This window comes from Monodon monoceros, unplaced genomic scaffold (assembly GCF_005190385.1).
Source record: "Monodon monoceros isolate NGI ecotype Baffin Bay Population unplaced genomic scaffold, NGI_Narwhal_1 Super_Scaffold_11, whole genome shotgun sequence".
Classification (NCBI taxonomy): Eukaryota; Metazoa; Chordata; class Mammalia; order Artiodactyla; family Monodontidae; genus Monodon; species Monodon monoceros.
This window is the reverse complement of record NW_021703767.1, coordinates 70,708,294-70,730,628: the sequence shown is the minus strand read 5'-3', so window position 1 is coordinate 70,730,628 and position 22,335 is coordinate 70,708,294. Positions and strand designations below refer to the sequence as shown.

At 38.3% G+C, this 22,335-nt stretch overlaps 1 protein-coding gene and 1 pseudogene across 2 annotated transcripts in view; both read left to right on the top strand.

Moving 5' to 3' along the window:
• The window catches only part of SNX4 (sorting nexin 4), a 62,255-nt gene extending 56,181 nt beyond the window's left edge, over positions 1 to 6,074 (top strand). Inside the window, exons 10-12 of one of the 2 annotated variants that reach the window (XM_029214304.1) lie at positions 306 to 451; positions 1,730 to 1,844; positions 4,622 to 6,074. In XM_029214304.1, coding sequence (XP_029070137.1) covers positions 306 to 451; positions 1,730 to 1,844; positions 4,622 to 4,669 — 309 coding nt within the window. In that variant the 3' untranslated portion in view covers positions 4,670 to 6,074. The remainder of the gene's footprint in view (positions 1 to 305; positions 452 to 1,729; positions 1,845 to 4,621) is intronic. The other variant, XM_029214302.1, reaches the window with a different exon arrangement.
• Positions 6,075 to 18,675: 12,601 nt separating this feature from the next.
• Positions 18,676 to 20,820, top strand: LOC114891111 (annotated as a pseudogene).
• Positions 20,821 to 22,335: the final 1,515 nt, after the last annotated feature.

The window sequence follows — 22,335 nt, the reverse complement described above, 5'->3', positions numbered from 1 at the left end:
TTTCATCTTGCAAGATTGAAACTCTGTACCTATTAAATATCAACTGTCAGTTTCCCTCTCCACCCAGCCCCTGGCAGTCACCATTCTACTTTCTGTCTCTGAATTTCACTACTTTGGATACCTCATATAAGTGGAATCATACAGTATTTGTCTTTTTGTGACTGGCTTATTTCACTTACCACAATGTCCTCAAGGTTCATCCATGTTGTGTAGCATGTGTCAGAATTTCCTTCCTTTTTAAGGCTGAATAATATTTCAGTGTATGTGTGTTGTTTATCCATTCATCTGTTTCTATTTCATTTCAGACCGTAAGAACATTTTCTTTGAAGGGAATGACTACCAAGCTCTTTGGTCAAGAAACTCCAGAGCAGAGAGAAGCCAGAATAAAGGTGCTAGAAGAACAAATAAATGAAGGAGAACAACAACTTAAGTCTAAAAATCAGGAAGGCAGGTAAAAATGCTGTGGTGTTTTAACATGGCTAGACATGTAGACTCTGACAGATTGTTTATAACCATTCCCAGCTTCACCAGTGTCCCTGGATGTAGCCTGTTCTCCTAAAATGCAGTGATTGAGTATTCCTAAGAAATTTGAGTAATCAAAAATCATGTTGCATAGAAACAGTTGTTTTAGTGTCAGGGAAAGAGGAAGAAGAAAGTATCTAAGCTTCATAATATTATTTTCCTGTACTTTTCATGATTTCTATCCTTTGCACATTCCCTCTGCCCTTTTCTGTCAGTTAAAAGCCTGATCATTCTCCAGTGCCAAGCTTTTGCATTACTTCTCTTGTGAAGCTTTCTCTTATCCTCACAGGCTGTCATAGCACTTGGTTCATGCCACTATTGCATGGCAGTTTTGTATTGGGTGGTTGGTTGTACAGTGTGACTGTCCCTGGCTAAATTACAAACCCTTCAAAGTCAGTGACTATGTCTCTTTCATCCTTATGTCCCAACACCTTGCATAGGGCTTGGAATGTAATTATTCCATAAATATTTTTAGAAATTCAGTTCTCAAAGGTCTGCCATGACTGTTGGGCTCGTTTTTCGTATTGTTGTTTTCATCTGATAGTTGTTGAGTAGACCAAGGCAGACCAAGAGTGTATCACTGATTTGGAGGTGATTTTGTTAATTTTTAGAACTTCCGGCATCAAGTAAGTCAAACTAAACTCTCATGAATAGAGTTAAAAAGACAGTGGTTAAGATTCCACACTTCCACTGCAGGGTGTGTGGGTTCGATCCCTCGTCAGGGAAGTTCCTCATGCCAGGCGGTGCAGCCAAAAAAAAAAAAAAAAAGACAAATTGCTCTCAGAATTTTAAAAACTGTAGTTGTCATTTAAAGTAAGCACATGATAAATGTGATACATAATCCATCTTGTTGAAAAGAATGTATGTTTTCCAGTGACCCCAAGAAGGCAACTTCATGTGGTGTCTGTTAGGCTTATGAGCTGGTTCAGGGAGCCATTTACATCTGTTTTATGGGAATAATTTGAAGCTGGAATTCTTGTGGCAAAGTAGAGATTATTAAAATGTAGATGAGTGTATGACTGTATGCTTTTTCTCCCACTGTAATTTTTAGGAAGAGAAAAAATAGAACTATCTTATACACGCAATAGCTTTTCCCTCTATATAGACAAAAACCCAACTCAAATGAGAAGTGGTTATTCAAATTTATAATATGTAGTTTACTTAATTTAAATAAGAATAATAATAATGACTATACCTTTTATTTCAGAGAATTTGTCAAAAATGCTTGGGCTGATATTGAACGCTTCAAAGAACAAAAGAACCATGATTTAAAGGAGGCCCTCATAAGCTATGCAGTCATGCAGATCAGTATGTGCAAAAAGGTAGGTTTTGGTTTCAGTGAAGGTACAAGTATATTCAGAAGTGCCTGCAAATTTCTTTAAAATCGGTTTCTTATTTGGACCAAAGTATTTATCATTTTCATTTTTAAGTCCATTCTTCTCCTCTTCCAGAATGTTTCCCAGTTTCTCTACTTAATTTTGAAAGAAGGGTTATAATCAAAATATCAATTACCAAGTCTCTACTCATCTAAAGTTCCAAATTTGTATGCCCCGTTTATAACTTGTATGTGAAAATATGTACTAACGACAGTACTTTGGTTATATGTCCCAGGGTTACTGCCCTTGGACAGGGCAGTACAGTACCATTCCTAACAGTGATATATACTTCGACTGGAAAATGGTTTCAGCGTTATTTTGGGAAACCGTGGCTTCGTTATGGTTTGTTGTCAGAGTAAACCCTTCACGTAGTTGACATCTCAGTAGAAGGCAAGGACGTTGAAGCTTATTCTGGTTAAAATAAACGTTTTGGCAGTGATGGAGATCTTTCTAAAACGCTGTTGTAAGAACAAAATACAAAATATTCCTTAACCTCTTCTTCATAACCCAGGATCTGCCTGTGCGACCACCAGTCATTCCCGCGCTTTACATTTCTCTAGCACTTCGCAATTTATTGAGCGATTTAACATGCTTTATCTCAGTATATCACATAGTAAGATGGATTCCCATATTTACTAAGACATTCTTAGAGGGAAAAAAATCATACTCATACAAACACTCTTATGCTTTAATTTGTCCAAAGTTTGTATTTTCTGGCTTGGAACTGTCACTTTCTTAGCCCTTTTTACTTGTATGACGAGAAATAGCAGTAGACAACAAAGATGTTTTGAGACAGAAACAACAGACTCACACATTAGTCATTGGGCCAAATTTATAGTTATGCCTCAATGAAATTGTAAGTTACTTCATGTTGTAGATCTTGGGGTCACTTGAGGGAAGTTAAAACCATGACTGATCAATCTGCAAATGCTGATGCTTGAATATATTGTAGTTTGGGGTGTTTTTGTCTCTGCTGCTGTCATCCCATCAGCTCGTTCTGCTGCTGGCATCCCATCAGCTCATTCTGCTGCTTCACATTTACCGTCTTTCTAATCTGCCTTTTTAACTCTTTGGTGGTCTGAAAGATCAGAAAACAAAGGTTTTTAGGGTTGGTTTTGTTTTATTCCTATAAAAGATTCATTAATAGGTTCCTGTGATCTCCCAAAATGCAGGTTTTGTGTAATGGCTCAAAGGACTTTCCCCCTGCCACTTTGCTTAGGGTGAGCGGGTTGAGGGGTGCTAAAAAGTAATCTCTGGATAAACAAGATATTACTGTAGGTATGTGCAGACACACTGTTGGGTATCTGGTGTATCCTAAGATAATAACTAGAGTAAACAAGAGTTTACTCACATGAGATTAGTAAGAGTGTATGTTTACCTTATTTCTTAGGAACAGTATTACAGTGTTTGATGTTTTATTTTCTTGCCTAAGTGGAGTAGATTCTTATATTTGAAAATCTACAGTGCTATTTTCTTTAGAAACTTAAAATTAAGTATGAGAAGTCAAGATAAACATCATCTTTTTTTGGTAAATGTGGGTATCTATATATTTCAAGTTATTTTATCTTTTTAAATTAAAAAAATTATAAAAATAACATATATGCTCATTGTAAAAATTTCAAATAAGCCAGAAGCATATTAAGTAAAAATTCTCCTCCTCCTTCCCCAAATCCCTTTTTGAAAACCCAACACTGTTACATCTTCATGTTTATCTTTTCAGACTCATTTGTACATATACAGTCATTTAGAAAATATACACTTTCCTTTCCCACAAAAACAGGATTGCATTATATGTGCTAGTGTGTAGCTTTTGTTTTTTCATTTGCTGTCTTATGGATGTCTTACTAGGACAGTGCACATGAGATCTATCTTATCCATTCTACCAACGAATACTCCATTAGATACTACTTTATCCAGGCAATCTGGGACATTTTAAAAGATTTTTGTGGGTTTTTTTTTTTTTTTTGTATTCCATCAGGGAGGAAGAAAAGCTAAAAAGAGTAATTTTTTTTCCTATTGTTTGAAGCCTCAATAAATATTGACAAACTTTAATGCTTAAATATTAAAGAAAATATTCTTTCTTCATAAATTAGCAGTTATTGGCAAATATATATCTTGTTTATTGAAAACATACCTTTATTTCTACCACTTTCTAGATTTTACTGTTACATTTTTACGAACATGCACTTTTTCCCAGTTTCAAACATGCATTTTTGTTTAAGCATGTTAGTTATATTATAGCATATTAGTTTTTTGCTAAATTGCCTGCTATAACCATTGAAAGGGAGTTGATAACTTAGTACTTAATTATCAAAATATTGATTATTAGACTAATAAATTAATAATTCATTAATTTATATTTAATTATTAGACTAATAAGTTTTTTCTTTTGTTTCAAATATTAGAGAACTTGTTTGGTTTATAAATAGAAATGATATGAATAGAGTAAATGAGTTTTTCAAAAAGAAGTTGTAGGAGTTCTTTCTGTTTTGAAGATAGGCTCAAACAAATGATTCTATTACTTTTTTCAAAAGTATTTGACATTGACTTATATTAGCTATTGCCAGAAGAAGTGTCCTATTTGCTGGACTTGTTAATTATCCCAAAAAGTAAAACTTAGCATACCAGTAAGCCAAATACTTGGGCTTTCAGAATTCTTCCAAAATCACATTTTAAAAGTTTTTTTTTTGTTTTTGTTTTTTTTGATTTGTTTGTTTTTAAAGGGAATTCAAGTTTGGACCAATGCTAAGGAATGCTTTAGCAAGATGTAATCCTGTGAAATGAGTTTCTCTTCAATCAAAGTGCCCCAAAACAGAAGCACAAGTAAATAAAAAAATTTAAGTTGCTACCAGTATACACAAAAATATAATAAGTTGAGTAAATTCAGCTTTCTTTAATTTGATTGTAGTGTTAATATTAGCACAAAAGGGTGTATTTTAGTGAAGATTAAATATTATAATTTGAGGTTTTGGGGACTGGTGCTGATTCTAAAAATGTTAATTAGATAAAATATACCAACAAATTGTCAGGCTTCTGAACCAATGACTGAATATCAAGATGTTAGGTAATTTTTAGATGTTCGTTTTAGTGCCCACTGTTTCAGATCTGCTTATGTAGGGAGTTTTTTCCTAAGATTGAATTCTTATCTTTATTTGGTAAGACCCACTAATCTGTTATAGGGGGTTAATTTTCCTTGCCTTATAGTTGAGCTGTTTGGTTTGACAAACCTCAGCAGAAACTTAGTGTGTAATCTAAGAATTTCTTCCACATTCTTTAATGCCCCCAAACATTGCATACACTAGAAAATGCCTTCAATGTGTGTTTTACCAGAATTTTGATACTAGTCAAAAATTTTACACTGCCAACAAAGAAGACACAACTTCTCATATATATAGTAAAATACATTGTTGTGATCTAGGAATTGGTATATAGCAAGGTTTCATTGAGTATGTTACATACAAGCATTAAATTCTCAGATAATTCTTAACCTCAGTGATGAGCCTAAATTGATTGACTCTGCTTGGCTCTCTACACATGGCATTTCAGGGTACAAAGTGTAGCATTTCATGGTATAAGATATATGTAGTGAACATACGTGTTAGTATCTTCATTATTAACATCCTTTTTTATTGCTTGGCTGTAATTTTTGTAAAGATAAATTATATTGCTTTTGTGTGTGTGTTTTTGTGGTATATGTTTAGAAGCCAAGCACCCTTGGTATTTTGCTAGCTTTGCAGAACCCTGCATGTGTACTCATTATTACTAATTACGTAAAAAAAGATTTCCAGTACTGTTCAGCATTTGACTTTTTTACATGTTTAAAATGTTGCTGAAGTTTTGTGCTCTTTGCCAAACTTATACAATAAATAAATGAAGTATTGTGTTGATTTTCATATGATTTTTGTTATTTTAACAAAGTACCTATTAGCATCTGACGCCCCATGGAAAAATAATATATGCCATATTATATTTTGAAGTGTTTAATTGTATAAATTTGTCTTATGCCAAAGTGTTGGGTTTTTTAAAAATAAGATGCTGAAATGATGTATGATTTTAAAAATTCTCCCTTTTTTTTTCAAAAGAAAGATAAAATTGTTAGAAGCAAAAGTCATCTTGATAGGTACACATTTCATTCCATTGAATTGTATCATCTCTTGGCTCATGAAATAAAGTAGCTTGGCCTTTAAAAATCAAAAGCCTTTTCTTCCAGCCTAACCTTAGACTAAATATAAAATGTATTAGATTTTTTTTCTACTAGCTAACTTAATTTGAAAAGGCCACTGATACCTATGTTTTAAAAGATGATCTTCTCTGAAATATACAAATATTCACTTGGTTGTATATATATTTAAGTAGGAATTTCTTGATGGGTTGATTTTGAAAAAGTTTCATTTGATAGCACAATAATTCCTTAAAAAAGAACTCTTAATGAAATTTTATGATGGAAATCATTTTTAGTACTATTCATAATAAGTATAAAGAAAATCTATATGCATTAACCCTTTTCTGTATTTAAAAACCAGAACTCAAAATGAATTATTTAAAGGGTGAGTTAGATCTCCAAAGATAAATATAAAAAGATAATATAAGCAATAACTAAAGAAAGAAGACTCATTACATAAATGTAAACACTTAGTAACAGAGGAAAATTTCATCTTGACGATGTACTGGTGATGCAGTTAGTGTGGTCAAAGCATTAAAATTAACTGAAGTTATACCTAGCCTTCATTTACATCTAAAAACTTGATGAATGAGTCACTGGTAATTACAGCATAGCATCCAACAAAGGAACTGGGGGTTCTTAAAATTCAAGCATCTTTAGAATAAACACACACCCAGCTTGGAATGGAATGAAAAACCAAGAGTTATGTAAGAGGAATGCTAGGCTTTTTATAGCCTTATAATCATTTTTTAGATATATATGCTTACTCTCCTCCAGGGTAGAATTTACTGATTCTCCTGAAAATTTTTCCCTAAAAAAATTTAGGAGTTTCTTTCAAGGTTTAGTAACCCCGAAAATTAAAATAACAAAAGGCCAAATCAGAAAAATTGTACTTGCTTCCTAAATTATATAGCTTTAAATATTTATATATTTGAAAGGAAGGAAGGGACTAGGGGGGAAAGGAGCAAATTAAATTCAAAGTAAGGACTTCCCTGGTGGTGCAGTGGTTAAGAATCCACCTGCCAATGCAGGGGACACAGGTTTGATCCCTGGTCTGGGAAGATCCCACATGCCGTGGAGCAGCTAAGCCCATGTGCCACAACTACTGAGCCTGCGCTCTGGAGCCCACGAGCCACAACTACCGAGCTCACACGTCACAGCTACTGAAGCCCAAACGCTTAGAACCCATGCTTTGCAACGGGAAGCCACTGCAATAAGTCCACACACCTCAACGAAGAGTAGCCCCTGCTCGCCACAGCTAGAGAGAGGCTGCGCACAGCAATGAATACCCGACGCAGCCAAAATTAAATAAATAAATAAATTCAAAGTAAGTAGAAGAAAGAAATATTAAAAGTAAGAGCAAAAATCAGTGATACTGAAAACTGGTAAATCATAGAGTTAACACAGCCAAAAAAGTTCGTTCTTTGAGAAGAGTAATAAAGTTAAACCTCTAGCAAAACTCAGTGGAAAAAGAAAAAGCACAGATTATCCCTATCAGGAATGAAATTGGGGATGTTATTATAGATCTTACAGTCATTAAAAGGATAATAATGGACAAATTTTAACCAATAAATTAGATGAAGTCATCAAATTTCTTGAAAAATAATAGCTTTCTGAAACTGATATGAGACAGAAAATGTAAATAGCCTTATATCAAAGAAATTTATTATCAGAAATTTTCCTGCAAAAGAACTTCAGGTCCACATGGCTTTATTGGTGAATTCTATCACATATTGAAGGAAGAAAAGCTTTAATTCTACATAACTTTTCAGAAAATAGGGAAAAGGGAATACTTTTCCCGACTTTTTGAAAAAATGAGAACAAGTATTACTCTAATACCAAAACTGGTGAAAGACATTTCAAGGAAAGAAAGTGACGTATCAATATATATCATGAACATAGATGCAAAAATCATTAAACTATTAGGTAATTGAATCCAGCAATATGTAAAGAGCATAATACCTTATGAGCAAGTAGAGTTTATTGCAGAATGAAAGGTTAGTTTAAAATTAAAAGTCAATAACTATAAGCACCATATTAACAGAATAAAGGAAATACTTCATGATCATTTCAATACGTGTAGACAAAGCATTTGACAAGATTCAACACTGATTCATGATAAAACTCAGGAAACTAGGAATAGAAGGAAACAGTCTGATAAAGGGCATCTGTGGAAAACCTCCAGCCATCATCATACTTAAAGTTGGGAAAGTTAAGTCCATCACTAGACAATTGCCCTCTAGACAATATCTGTCCCCATTTCCCCCTGTCTTCCCACCAATGCTGAAATTCCTCTGGCTTTCTCCCTTCACCTATCTCCCTCCCCTATTGTTCCCTGTGCTCATTTTTCTCAGAATATTTGTTGAACCTTGAAGAAGATGGATCCCTCATTCTTAAAGCTCTAACAGGAAGTATGTTCACTTCCTGGGCACTCCACAAGTCCAAAAGGTTTGGGGAATCTGTTGATTCAGCAAATATTTATAAAATCATACCCAGATGAAGGTGGAACCAGTTGATTCAGTAGCAAAAGTCCAAATGAATAAAACATCCTTTCACACACCTGTGTGATAGAAGCACCATCAGCAGAAGATACGGAGAAATTCCTAAATATTCAGTTGTTAAGGCCTTGATTTCAGAGGATGATAGCTAACATGCATTAAATCCTTATTACTGCTACACCTGAAACTGAGGCACAGTGCAGTGGTGTGCTTGCCCAAGGTCCCACAGCTTGTAGCTACTAGAGCTGGAGTTTAAATGGACCCAAGTAACATGGCTCTAGAGCGTGTACTTTTCGAGGCTTGTCCCTTTCGGAGGAGCAGAGACCTGGAGGAGACCCTCTGGGACAGACCCGTGAGGATGGGGGAGGGATAGAAAAGGTAACTTTCATCATACTCAAGTTGTAAGATATTTAAAAGGAAAATGTCTTGGGTACTTCTGGGAATGGGAGCAAGAAGGGGAAACCTGAGAGAGGGGCACGCTATGGTGAAATACTAGATTAGTTTTCCAACTTTAATGTGTTTGTGAATCACGTGGGGATCTAGTTAAAACACAGATTCTGATTTGATAGAGTGGAGCCTCAGAGTCTGCATTTCTAACTAGTTCCCAGATACTGTCAGTGCTACTGGTTATACTTTGAGTAGTGAGGTGTTAACGAAATATATATATTTATATAATGTGGAATATTACTAGCTGTTAAGCCAGTGGCCTGGCCAAACATCTATTTTGGTACAGTTATTTAGAAAATATACAAAAATTCAGCAGTTATACAAAAAAAGGGAAGGAAGGGAGGGAATTAGGTAATACCAATTTCTTAGTACAATTTCAAGTTTGCAAGTTTATATCAAAAGCAAATTTTATGTTAAGCTGTAATGATAAAGAGTATATGGGTAATTATGCAGAAATTAAGATGGAAATTCAATAATATGGTAATAACAAAAATAGCATCAATGAGGCTTTCATCAAATATTGTAGAAGATTTCCTATTAAATACTATAGTGATTTAGACTGTGCTTTGGGTTTATCTTTGTACCTTCTCAAAATTCCTCTAAAATGGCAGTAAGGAAAAACAATTTTTTTTTGAGTACCATTAAAGACAAAGGAAACAAGAGACACTGTGTACAAGAAATGTTCACAAAATGTTGGAAGATAAAAAGATGGAGGAGTATTAATTGAATAAGCAAAACGGTGGCAGCTCAAACTTATGTGCCTATAGCTGGGGCTACTAATGAGAAAGCAGATTTGCACAGCAGAATCCAAGAAAGACTCAGGAATTAGAGGAAACAGGTACACTGGTAAGAAGGAACAAGTGTGGAGTTGGGTGTGGGGAGGGGCTGGTGGAAAGCCTATACCAAGAGCAGTGAGATGCCCGGGTCCTGACCCTTTCTCCATATGCTTAGGAGGCCACCACTGCACATTACCATGAAATTTCAGATGAATAAAAGTCGCCAGGAAAACATTTAATATAAAAATGCCATCAGAACAGCATCAGGCTTCTCAATAGCAAAAGTTCTTGGATGCCAGAAGAGAATAGAGTAATCCTTCAGAATTCTGGAGAAAAGTTATTTCCAACTTGACAGCCAAACTGTCAATCAAGTGTGAGGCAGAACAAAGACATTTTTGGATATGCAGTCTCAAAAAATTCTCTTCCTATACACTCTGTCTAAAGAAGCTATTGGAGGGGCGGAGTCAAGATGGCAGACTAGGAGGACGTGGAATTCGCCTCTAGGCACAACTAGGGCACCTACCAGGCACCAGCAGGGGACCACAGACACCTAAGGGTCCCCTTAGGAGGAACCCCCAGCAACTGGGTAGGACGGGTGGGGTGGGGTGGAGTGAGGGGGAGGGGACAGGAGGAGGCAGGACAGGACTGGTGCCCCTGAGGGGTCGCTGGGGGAGGGGAAGGGATCCCATGTCCAAAGGGGGAAATTGGGGGACCATTGGGAGGGCAGAGGATCAAAGGGGAGCGTGGCCAGGTTTCCCCTGCCCACTTGGGCCCCCGGGAGTCTGCTGAGATCCCGGGCCTGATCCTCTGCCCATGGGTCCTGAGGGAGTGGGAGGGAGGGATGGGGAGCAAAAGTAAAGGCCAGACCTACGGGACCGGCACCCTGACAGGTGGCTGGGGGAGAGGAGGAGTTCCTACACCCAGTGGGACCCACCCACGGTTAGGGGTCCAGCGGGGATGGGGGAGACCCTGGGGGAGACAGTGGGGGAGGGGCGCGAAGGAATGGAAGGGAACGGGGCCAGTGCTTTTCCTGTCCCCTTAGGCACTGGGGAGTCTGTTGGGCTCCCGGGCCTAATCCTCTGCCCTTGGAGCCTCCCTCCTGCTGCGCAGAGCCCAAGCTCCACCCCTACACCCGTACCCAGGGCCCTACCTCTACACTCGGAGACCCCCTCCAACCGTGCTGGGCCTAAACCACACCCAGACAACCTCACGCAGGGCCCTACGTCCAAACTCCAGAACTTCACACTCCAGAGGCCCTCCTTTGGACGTGCTGCCTATCCGCTTTGGCGCAGGTCCTAAGCAGAGGCCCTGCCCCACACTTAAACATTGCCCTGCCTAAGCCCCTGGCCCCAAGGCCTTTTCCAGCTGCTTAGGTCCTGAGCCTAGGCCCCGCCCCATGCTCAAACGTCACCCCCCACCCGCCTAGGTCCCACCCACCCTAAACACCGCCCCTGCATAAGTTCCCTGCCACCTAAACTCCACCCCCCATAGCCAAGGCTTTTCTTTTTCTTTTTTTCTTTTTTCCTCTTTTAGACTGGGGTTCTATTTTACCTTGTTGATTCCTTGTTGTTGACTCATTTATATTTTTATTTTTTCTAATCTTTTATTTTTCTAATTTTATTTTATTCTTTATACTTTGTTATTTTTCTGCTCCTTTTGGCTTGTTCCCGCCCCCCCATTTTGTTTTTTCTGGTTTTATTTTACCTTGTTGCAGTTGTTTCAATTATATTTTTAATTTTCCTAATATATTTTTTAGCTTTCTAATTTTATTTTGTTTTTTATTCTTTGTTATTGTATTGCTCCTTTTTTCTTCTTTTTTTTTTTTTCCACGCCACACGGTTTGTGGGGTCTTGGTTCCCAGGCCAGAGGTTGGTCCTGAGCTTCTGTGGTGGGAGCTCTGAGTCCAAACTGCTGGACTAACAGAGAACCTCAGACCCCAGGGAATATTAATTGGAGTGAGGCCTCCCAGAGGTCCTCATCTCAGCACCAAGACCCAGCTCTCCCCAACTGTCTGAAAACTCCAGTGCTGGATGCCTCAGGCCAAACAACCAGTAAGACAGGAATACAGGCCCATCCATCCAAAAAAAAAATGCAATGACAAAAAAATATGTTACAGACGAAGCAGCAAGGTAAAAACCTACAAGACCAAATAAATGAAGACGAAATAGGCAACCTACCTGAAAAAGAATTCAGAGTAATGTTAGTAAAGATGATCCAAAATCTCAGAAACAGAATGGAGAAAATACAAGAAACATTTAACAAGGATCTAGAAGAACTAAAGAGCAAACAAACTGTGATGAACAACACAATAACTGAAATTAAAAGTTCTCTAGAAGGACAAATGACAATGAAAACACGACAATCCAAAACCTATGGTATGCAGCAAAAGTAGTTCTAAGAGGGAAGATTATAGCTATACAAGCCTACCTCAAGAAACAAGAAAAATCTCAATCTAACCTTACACCTAAAGGAACTAGAGAAAGAAGAGCAAACAAAGCCCTAAGTTAGCAGAAGGAAAGAAATCATAAAGGTCAGATCAGAAATAAATGAAATAGAAACAAAAAAAAAACAATAGCAAAGATCAATAAAATTAAAAGCTGGTTCTTTGAGAAGATAAACAAAATTGGTAAACCATTAGCCAGACTCATCAAGAAAAAGAGGGAGAGGACTCAAATCAATAAAATTAGAAGTGAAAAAGGAGAAGTTACAACAGACACCACAGAAATACAAAGCATCCTAAGAGACTACTACAAGCAACTCTATGCCAATAAAATGGGCAACATGGAAGAAATGGACAAATTCTTAGAAAGGTATAACCTTCCAAGACTGAACCAGGAAGAAATAGAAAATATGAACAGACCAATCAGAAGTAATGAAATTGAAACTGTGATTAAAAATCTTCCAACAGGGCTTCCCTGGTGGCGCAGTGGTTGAGAGTCTGCCTGCCAATGCAGGGGACACAGGTTCGTGCCCCAATCTGGGAAGATCCCACATGCCGCGGAGCGGCTAGGCCCATGAGCCATGGCCACTGAGCCTGCGCGTCCGGGGCCTGTGCTCCGCAATGGGAGAGGCCACAGCAGTGAGAGGCCCGCGTACGCAAAAAAAACAAAAAACAAAAAAACAATCTTCCAACAAACAAAAGTCCAGGACCAGATGGCTTCACAGGTGAATTCTATCAAACATTTATGGAAGAGCTAACACCCATCCTTCTCAAACTCTTCCAAAAACTGCAGAGGAAGGAACACTCCCAAACTCATTCTATGAGGCCATCATCACCCTGATACCAAAACCAGAGAAAGATACTACAAAAAAAGAAAATTACAGACCAATATCACTGATGAATATAGATGCAAAAATCCTCAACAAAATACTAGCAAACAGAATCCAACAACACATTAAAAGGATCATACACCATGATCAAGTGGGATTTATCCCAGGGATGGAAGGATTCTTCAATATATGCAAATCAATCAATGTGATACACCATATTAACAAATTGAAGAATAAAAACCATATGATCATCTCAATAGATGCAGAAAAAGCTTTTCACAAAATTCAACACCCATTTATGATAAAACCTCTCTAGAAAGTGAGCATAGAGGGAACCTACCTCAACATAATAAAGGCCATATACGATAAACCCACAGCAAACATCATTCTCAATGGTGAAAAACTGAAAGCATTTCCTCTAAGATCAGGAACAAGACAAGGATGTCCACTCTCATCACTATTATTCAACATAGTTTTGGAAGTCCTAGCCACAGCAATCAGAGAAGAAAAAGAAATAAAAGGAATACAAATTGGAAAAGAAGAAGTAAAACTGTCACTGTTTGCTGACATGATACTATACATAGAGAATCCTAAAGATGCCACCAGAAAACTACTAGAGCTAATCAATGAATTTGGTAAAGTTGCAGGATACAAAATTAATGCACAGAAATCTCTTGCATTCCTATACACTAATGATGAAAAATCTGAAAGAGAAATTAAGGAAACACTCCCATTTACCACTGCAACAAAAAGAATAAAATACCTAGGAATAAACCTACTTAGGGAGACAAAAGACCTGTATGCAGAAAACTATAAGACACTGATGAAAGAAGTTAAAAGATGATACCAACAGATGGAGAGATATACCATGTCCTTGGATTGGAAGAATCAATATTGTGAAAATGACTATACTACCCAAAGCAATCTACAGATTCAATGCAATCCCTATCAAATTACCAACGGCATTTTTTACAGAACTAGAACAAAAAAATCTTAAAATTTGTATGGAGACAACAAAAGACCCCAAATAGCCAAAGCAGTCTTGAGGGAAAAACATGGAGCTGGAGGAATCCAGCTCCCTGACTTCAGACTATACTACAAAGCTACAGTAATCAAGACAATATGGTACTGGCACAAAAACAGAAACATAGATCAATGGAACAAGATAGAAAGCCCAGAGATAAACCCACGCACCTATGGTCAACTAATCTATGACAAAGGAGGCAAGGATATACAATGGAGAAAAGACAGTCTCTTCAATAGTGGTGCTGGGAAAACTGGACAGCTACATGTAAAAGAATGAAATTAGAACACTCCCTAACACCATACACAAAAATAAACTCAAAACGGATTAAAGACCTAAATGTAAGACCAGACACTATAACACTCTTAGAGGAAAACATAGGCAGAACACTCTATGACATAAATCACAGCAAGATCCTTTTTGACCCAGCTCCTAGAGTAAGGGAAATTAAAACAAAAATAAACAAATGGGACCTAATGAAACTTAAAAGATTTTGCACAGCAACGAAAACCATAAACAAGACGAAAAGACAACCCTACAAATAGGAGAAAATATTTTCAAATGAAGCAACTGACAAAGGATTAATCTCCAAAATATACAAGCAGCTCATGCAGCTCAATAGCAAAAAAACAAACAACCCAATCCAAAAATGGGCAGAAGAGCTAAATAGACATTTCTCCAAAGAAGATATACAGACTGCCAACAAACACATGAAAGAATGCTCAACATCACTAATCATTAGAGAAATGCAAATCAAAACTACAATGAGATATCATCTCACACCAGTCAGAATGGGCACCATCAGAAAATCTACAAACAACAAATGCTGGAGAGGGCGTGGAGAAAAGGGAGCCGTCCTGCACTGTTGTTGGGAATGTGGATTGATACAGCCACTCTGGAGAACAGTATGGAGGTTCCTTAAAAAACTAAAAATAGAACTACCATATGACCCAGCAATCCCACTACTGGGCATATACCCTGAGAAAAACATAATTCAAAAAGATACATGTAGGACAATGTTCATTGCAGGTCTATTTACAATAGCCAGGACATGGAAGCAACCTAAGTGTCCATCGACAGATGAATGGATAAAGAAGATGTGGCACATACATACAATGGAATATTTATTACTCAGCCCTAAAAAGGAACGAAATTGAGTTATTTGTAGTGAGGTGGATGGGCCTAGAATCTGTCATACAGAGTGAAGTAAGTCAGAAAGAGAAAAACAAACACCATATGCTAACACATATATATGGAATTTTGAAAAGCGGTACTGATGAACCTAGTGGCAGGGCAGGAATAAAGATGCAGATGTAGAGAACAGACTTGAGGGCACAGGGTGGGGGGGGACGGGGAAGCTGGGATGAAGTGAGAGAGTAGCATTGACGTATATACTACCAAATGTAAAATAGATAGCTAGTGGGAAACTGCTGCATAGCACAGGGAGATCAGCTCGGTGCTTTGTGACCACCTAGAGGGGTGGGGTAGGGAGGGTGGGAGGGAGGCACAAGAGCGAGGGGATAATGGGATATATGTATATATATAGCTGATTCACTTTGTTATAAAGCAGAAACTAACACAACATTGTAAAGCATTTATAGTCCAATCAAGATGTGAAAAAAAAAAAAGAAGCTATTGAAGGATGTGGTTCACCAAAGCAGGAGCATTGATGAAAAATCAGGACAACATGGGATACAGAAAAAGAAGATCCAGCATAGAAGGGAGATGACAGGTACACCCAGGATAAGGTCAGAAGGAGTCCTGGGAAGGCAGTATCCAAAGGTGAGCTAGAGATGGGGAGCTCCAGGAGGCAGAACACCTGAGAAAAGTTGGAATTGTAGGCTTCTGTATAGATTTGACAAGTGTGGAATGTTGTATTTGGAGGCTATTGGAGTGGGATGTTTTAGCCGTAGCTAGAAAGAAAAATAAGCAATAAAAACAAGTCTATTGTAATATTCAGGAGAAAAAGAAATGTTTTGTAAGAAGAGAATCATAACAATATACTACCTGGCTCTGAAGTTAAAATATTTACATGATTATAATGAAATAGGACACTCAGCTTATCCAAACATGGTGCTAACAACTATAGCAGTTGTTTGGGAGGGCAGGTTAAGAGAGCAAATACTCATCTAGTATGTCTTGATAAATCAAGACATAGTACCAGAAGCATTGTTAAGAAATAGGAAGATAAATGTCCAAAGAAATGGCAAAAAGAATTGAAGGGACTGAGGAATGGGGAATAGGTGGAAGTGAGGCAAGGGGCAGCTATTTTATACGATAAATCTTTTAACATTTTATTATGGAAATTCTCAAACATATTCAAAAGTGTAGAGCAAAATACAATGAATCTCCATGTACCCCTCATCCAGCCCCAACAATTACTGACATGGCCAATCACATTTCATCCATACTCTCACTCACTATCCCATCTTATTTTATTTTATACCATAAACCTTTAAGTACTATTTACTTTTTTTAAAATTTATTTTATTGAAGTATAGTTTACAATGTTGTATTAATTTGTACTGTACAGCAAAGTGATTCAGTTATATATACATTCTTTTTCATATTCTTTTCCATTATGGAAAAGAAATTGAATATAAGTATAAGTATGGAATATTCCATATTCCATTATGGAAAAGAAATTGAATATAAGTATATAGTATTTAATTTTTAATTGTTAATTAAATACCTGCAGATAGGAATAATATTTGTGAAAAGATATCACTATACACCAAACTGCTTTGCAACCAAAAGAAAAGTAACAGTAATCACTACCTCAGACAACACGGCCCAATAGGAACTTTACCAAAGTTGGTACATGTACTACAGATATACAATGGAATACTACTCAGCTATAAAATAGAACAAAATAATGCCATTTGCAGCAACACGGATGCAACTGGAGATTATCATACTAAGTGAAGTAAGTCAGAAAGAGAAAGACAAATACCATATGATATCACTTTTATGTGGAGTCTAAAATATGGCACAAATGAATCTACCTACAAAACAGAAACAGGCTCACAGACACACAGATCAGACTTGTGGTTGCCAAGGGGGAGGGGAGGATGGAGAAGCATGGACTGGGAGTTTGGGGTTGGTAGGTGCAAACTATTACACTTAGAATGGGTAAACAAGGTCCTACTGTATAGCACAGGGAACTATATCCAGTCTCCTGGGATAAACCGTAATGGGAAAGAATATTAGAAAAAAGAATGTATGTGTATAACTGAGCCACTTTGCTGTACAGCAGAGATTGGCAGCATAGTAAATCAACTATACACCAATTTTTTAAAAAAGTTGGTACATGTACTAGACAGCACAATACCCTGGGAATGAATATGGACATGGGTAATGAAATTGACAAAAGCACACCTCCCCTCCAAATGTGGCTCGCAAAAGAATTTTAAGTAAAAGTCAGAAGATTAAAACAAATAAGTATCAGGAATTAGGCTATCAGCAAAATATGGCTACAGCATACTGAAATGAAAGGGCAGTGTCCACATCTGCCCCTCCCCACTTATTAATAGATAATGTCTTAAAGTGATGGTTTCCAGTAACCACAGTGAGGAACACTGCATGGAGTGTAAATGCTGTGCTCCTTTATGTGACAAGATGAAGAAAGGAGAAATAGTGTGAGGCAGTAGCTAATTCAGAATATGTGTAATAAAAAGGTAAAAATAATTCCTTCTTCCTCCTAATATATAATAAGCAGAGAAAAAGGCAGAGAATACACAATAAGCACATAAAGGCAAAAAAAAAAGCCAAATTCTGTTTCCCCATCCCCACCCAGGGAAGTAAAAGAGGTCAAATCAAAGACTGTATTAAAATCAAGGATCCCATAGTATTATAAATGTAAATGTTAAAGGACATATCAAAGTTTCTTGTAGATTGTGAAATTCATATTTGACATTTCAAGAGAATGTTAAAATGTTTTTTTAAGTTAATATATGGAGATGGTTAAAAAATTTTTTAGAATGGTGCTAAAGGCCTATACATGAAAAGTTGGGTCGTTCTCTCTCATTTCCCATCCCTCAGTCTCCCTGTTCCTCTCCACAGAGGTAACCACTCTTGTTGGGTTCCTGTGTATCCTTCCAGAAATTGTCACACGCATGTGCATACACCCCTGCACACACACAAAGGGGAGTATACCACGCATACTTACTATAGCTCGAAGAGGGCTCCGTGTCAATACATATACCTCTATCTCTTTTTGGCCATGTGGTATTCCATATAGACCATAATTTATTAGCCTCACATTGGTGGAAATGAGAGTGGGTTCCAGTCTGGGACCATTATAAATGATGCAATGAATTTCCTCATCTTTATGCTCATGTAAGAGTACGTCTGTAAGATAAACTTGGTGGGAATTTTTCAAAATAAAGTTTTATATCCTACATAAAATGGTACATAGTGTATTTCCAATGATGAGTGAACTTCATGTTCTAATTCCAGTTTGAGCATGTGCTTCACAAGGAAAAGTCAGCTCTTGGTTATCTATGAAAGGGTTGCCCTGTGAGGATTTTCATATAGCGGCTCTGGCTGAGCCTCCTGCTGCAGAACTGGTCAAAAAGGGACTGAGGCCGAGGCAAAGGAGATGCTGGCGAGGTGGCAGCACGATCCCCTCCAGTTCCTGCAGCGTCGCAGTCAGGAGCTGAAGCAGCAGCTTGATGATTTGCTTTCTGAGAGTCGACTGAAAGGAGCTCTAGAAGCCAGTAAAAGGCGAGATGTTTACCAAAGATGTATCCAATTAAAACAGGCAATAGATGAAAATAAAAATGATTTTCAAAAATTAAGCAAAACTTATATTCTCTCACAGGCTGATGAACCTGACCCTGTTGGGAGTTACAATCAGACGAAAGAGGAGGAACACAATCTTTTGGATAAGCTTACCCACCAACTGTAGGAACTTGCTGTGTCCATAAGTAGAGAAAATGTCGCTGAAACTGGGGCGCTTACTGAAGGAGAGGACGATGACAATTCTGCTGAAGAAGATGAAGAAGAAGAAGATGAAGAGGCCACAAGTGGAGAATACGTTGCTGTTGGAGATTTTATGGCTCAGCAAGTCGGAGACATTACATTTAAGAAAGGGGAAATTCGCCTTATAATTGAAAAAAACCCTGATGGTTGGTGGATGGCTAGAATGCCAAAGGAAACAAAGGTCTTAGTCCCAGAACAGACTTGGAGCCCTATAATAAAGAAGAAGGCCAGGAGTCTAGTGAAGAAGGGAGTGAAGAAGATGTAGAGGTAGAAATGGCAGAAGGAGCAGAAGTTAAACAAAGAACCGATTCTCATTGGAGTGCAGTCCAAAAAGCCATCTCAGAGCAGATTAACACCGTCGACGTATTGACCACGATGGGAGCTATTCCTGCCAGGTTCAGGCCTTCCACCCCCTTCCAGCTTCTAGAGCAAGGGGATCAATTTCAAGCAAGTTACTTCTTACAACCAGAGCTCACTACTTCACAACTGGCCTTCAGAGATCTAATGTGGGATGCTAAAACAGGTTTCCTTGATTCTGACCCTCTGGAGCTGTAAGATGATTCCTCTCCCAGGAGTGAGCATCCAGGTTCTGAGCAGACACGTGCGCTTCTGTCTGTTTGACGGCAATAAGGTTCTGAGCAGCATTCATACAGTCAGGGCCACGTGGCAACCTAAGAAACCCAAAACATGGACCTTTTCTCCCAGGTTACTGGCATCTTGCCCTGCTTGCTTGATGGTGACTGTTTCATCAGGTCCAATTCTTCTTCTCCAGATCTTGGAATATTATTTGAACTTGGAATTTTTTATATTCACAATTCAACTGGTGAAAGAGGAGAATTAAGTTGTGGCTGGGTGTTTCTTAAACTTTTTCATGCCAGTGGAATTCCTATTCCAGCAAAACCTTATGAACTCTTCTTGAATGGAGGCACCCCTTATGAAAAAGGTGTTGAAGTGGACCCTTCAGTATCCAGAAGGGCACATGGTAGTGTTTTCCATAGATGATGACAGTGAGAAGGCAGCCTCAACTTCTAGTAAAACTGAGATCTTTGAACAGAAGATCAAGGAACATGCTAAGTCTACTGCCGGAAACATTAATTGGAAGTATGTGCTCCGTTCATTTGTTGATATTTTATTGCCAGATTCCTGGAGATGTGCTCCTGAAAGACAGGATGAGCATGCACAGTGCTGATTTAATTAGTAATCCAGTGCTGGCCACCTTCCCCAAGCTCTTGGAGCAGCCCGACATAATGGATGCACTCAGGAGTTCCTGGGCTGAGAAAGAGAGTACATTAAAAAGATCAGAGAAGAGAGACAAGGAGCTACTGAAGGCCGTGTTCCTCCTGGTTTACCACGCCGCGCGCTCCCCCTCCTCCACTCCGCGCTCCTGCCCCCGTTCAGGTGGGCAGAGGAGGAGACCGAGGCTGCCCAATGGAAGGTCATCGCCGACTTGCTCAAGCAAGACCAAGAAAACGAGGGCGCCCTCCAGGCTCTCCTGTCACCAGCGGGGCTCCATGAACCTTTCGGCATTTCAGAGCAGACCTATGACTTCTTGGGTGAAATAAGAAAGAATGCAGCCTGACAGCGGTGCCCCTTGACCTTCCACTTCCTGCTGAATCTGATAGACCCTCCATGACAACCTGCATCGCGTGAGAAAATCAGAAGAAACTGTCCCATCACAACTTAGGCTTTATTCGTTTTTGTTCAGGCCACATTCTATAAGAAATATTTATCTGATAATTTGAATATGTGTTAATACAATGAAGTAAATTTTTATAAGGAATACTGTTATATCTAAATTTAAAGAGAATTTTTTTTCACAAACCAGCTAACAAATTTATGTTTTGTTTTTCTTTTTCTTTTTTATGAATATAGTTGATTTACCATATTATGAAAGTTTCAGGTGTACAATATAGTGATTAACAAGTTTGTTTTTTTGTTTTTTTGTTTTTTTCCGGTACACGGGCCTCTCACTGTTGTGGCCTCTCCCATTGCGGAGCACAGGCTCCGGACGCTCAGGCTCAACGGCCATGGCTCACGGGCCCAGCTGCTCTGCGGCATGTGGGATCTTCCCGGACCGGGGCACGAACCCGTGTCCCCTGCATCGGCAGGCAGACTCTCAACCACTGCGCCACCAGGGAAGCCCATGATTAACAAGTTTTAAAGATTATACTCCATTTAAAGTCATTAATACTGGCTATATTCCCTGTGCTGTACAATATATCCTTGTAGCTTATTTATTTTATACTTAATAGTTGTGCCTCTTAATCCCCTACCCCTATCTTGCCTCTCCCCACTGGTAACCACTAGTTTGTTCTCTATATCTGTGAGTCTGTTTCTTTTTTTTTATTGAAGTATAGTTGATTTACAATGTTGTGTTAATTTCTTCTGTGTAGCAAAGTGACTCAGTTATATATATATATATATATATATATATATATATATATATATATACACTTTTTTTTTTTGCGGTACGTGGGCCTCTCTCTGTTGCGGCCTTTCCCGTTGCGGAGCACAGGCCCCGGACGTGCAGGCTAAGTGGCCATGGCTCACGAGCCCAGCCACTCCGCGGCATGTGGGATCTTCCCGGACCGGGGCACGAACCCGTGTCCCCTGCATCGGCAGGCGGACTCTCAACCACTGCGCCACCAGGGAAGCCCAATATATACACTCTTTTTTATATTCTTTTCCATTATGGCTTATCATAGGATATTGGATATAGTTCCCTCTGCTATGCAGTAGGACCTTGTTGTCTGTCCATTCTGTATGTAATGCCAAGTAACAAATTTAAGTTAACTGTATCTATAGATTTGTATGAAAGCAAGATTTTATCAAAAGCTAAATTTATGACTATTTAAGAAAGTGAAAATATAATCCACAGAATAGGAGAAGATATTTGCAAATGATATATTTGATAAGAGTCTAGGACCCAGAATATATTAAATATATGATTTTGCTAATAAACTTTGTGTTGTGAAATGTAGGGGAAATCAGAAAAAAATAAAAATGAAAAGGGACTGAGAGTGGGGAGCAGAGTGTGTAACCCAGGGAGCGGCTGATGCAGGAATGGAGGTGTATCCTAGCACATCCATGTCTGATTAGATTCCCATGCTGGTTTTAAAATAATATGGCAATGACCTACTATTTAGAACTGCCTACATTTTACTCATCCCCACCCCCCACCTCTGCCCACAAGGTGAGCATAGCCATATTTTGCTTGTTCAAAGGGAAAAGCTATCAAAAGTACAGAAAGGTAGCCAGCAGCACATCGAGGCTACAA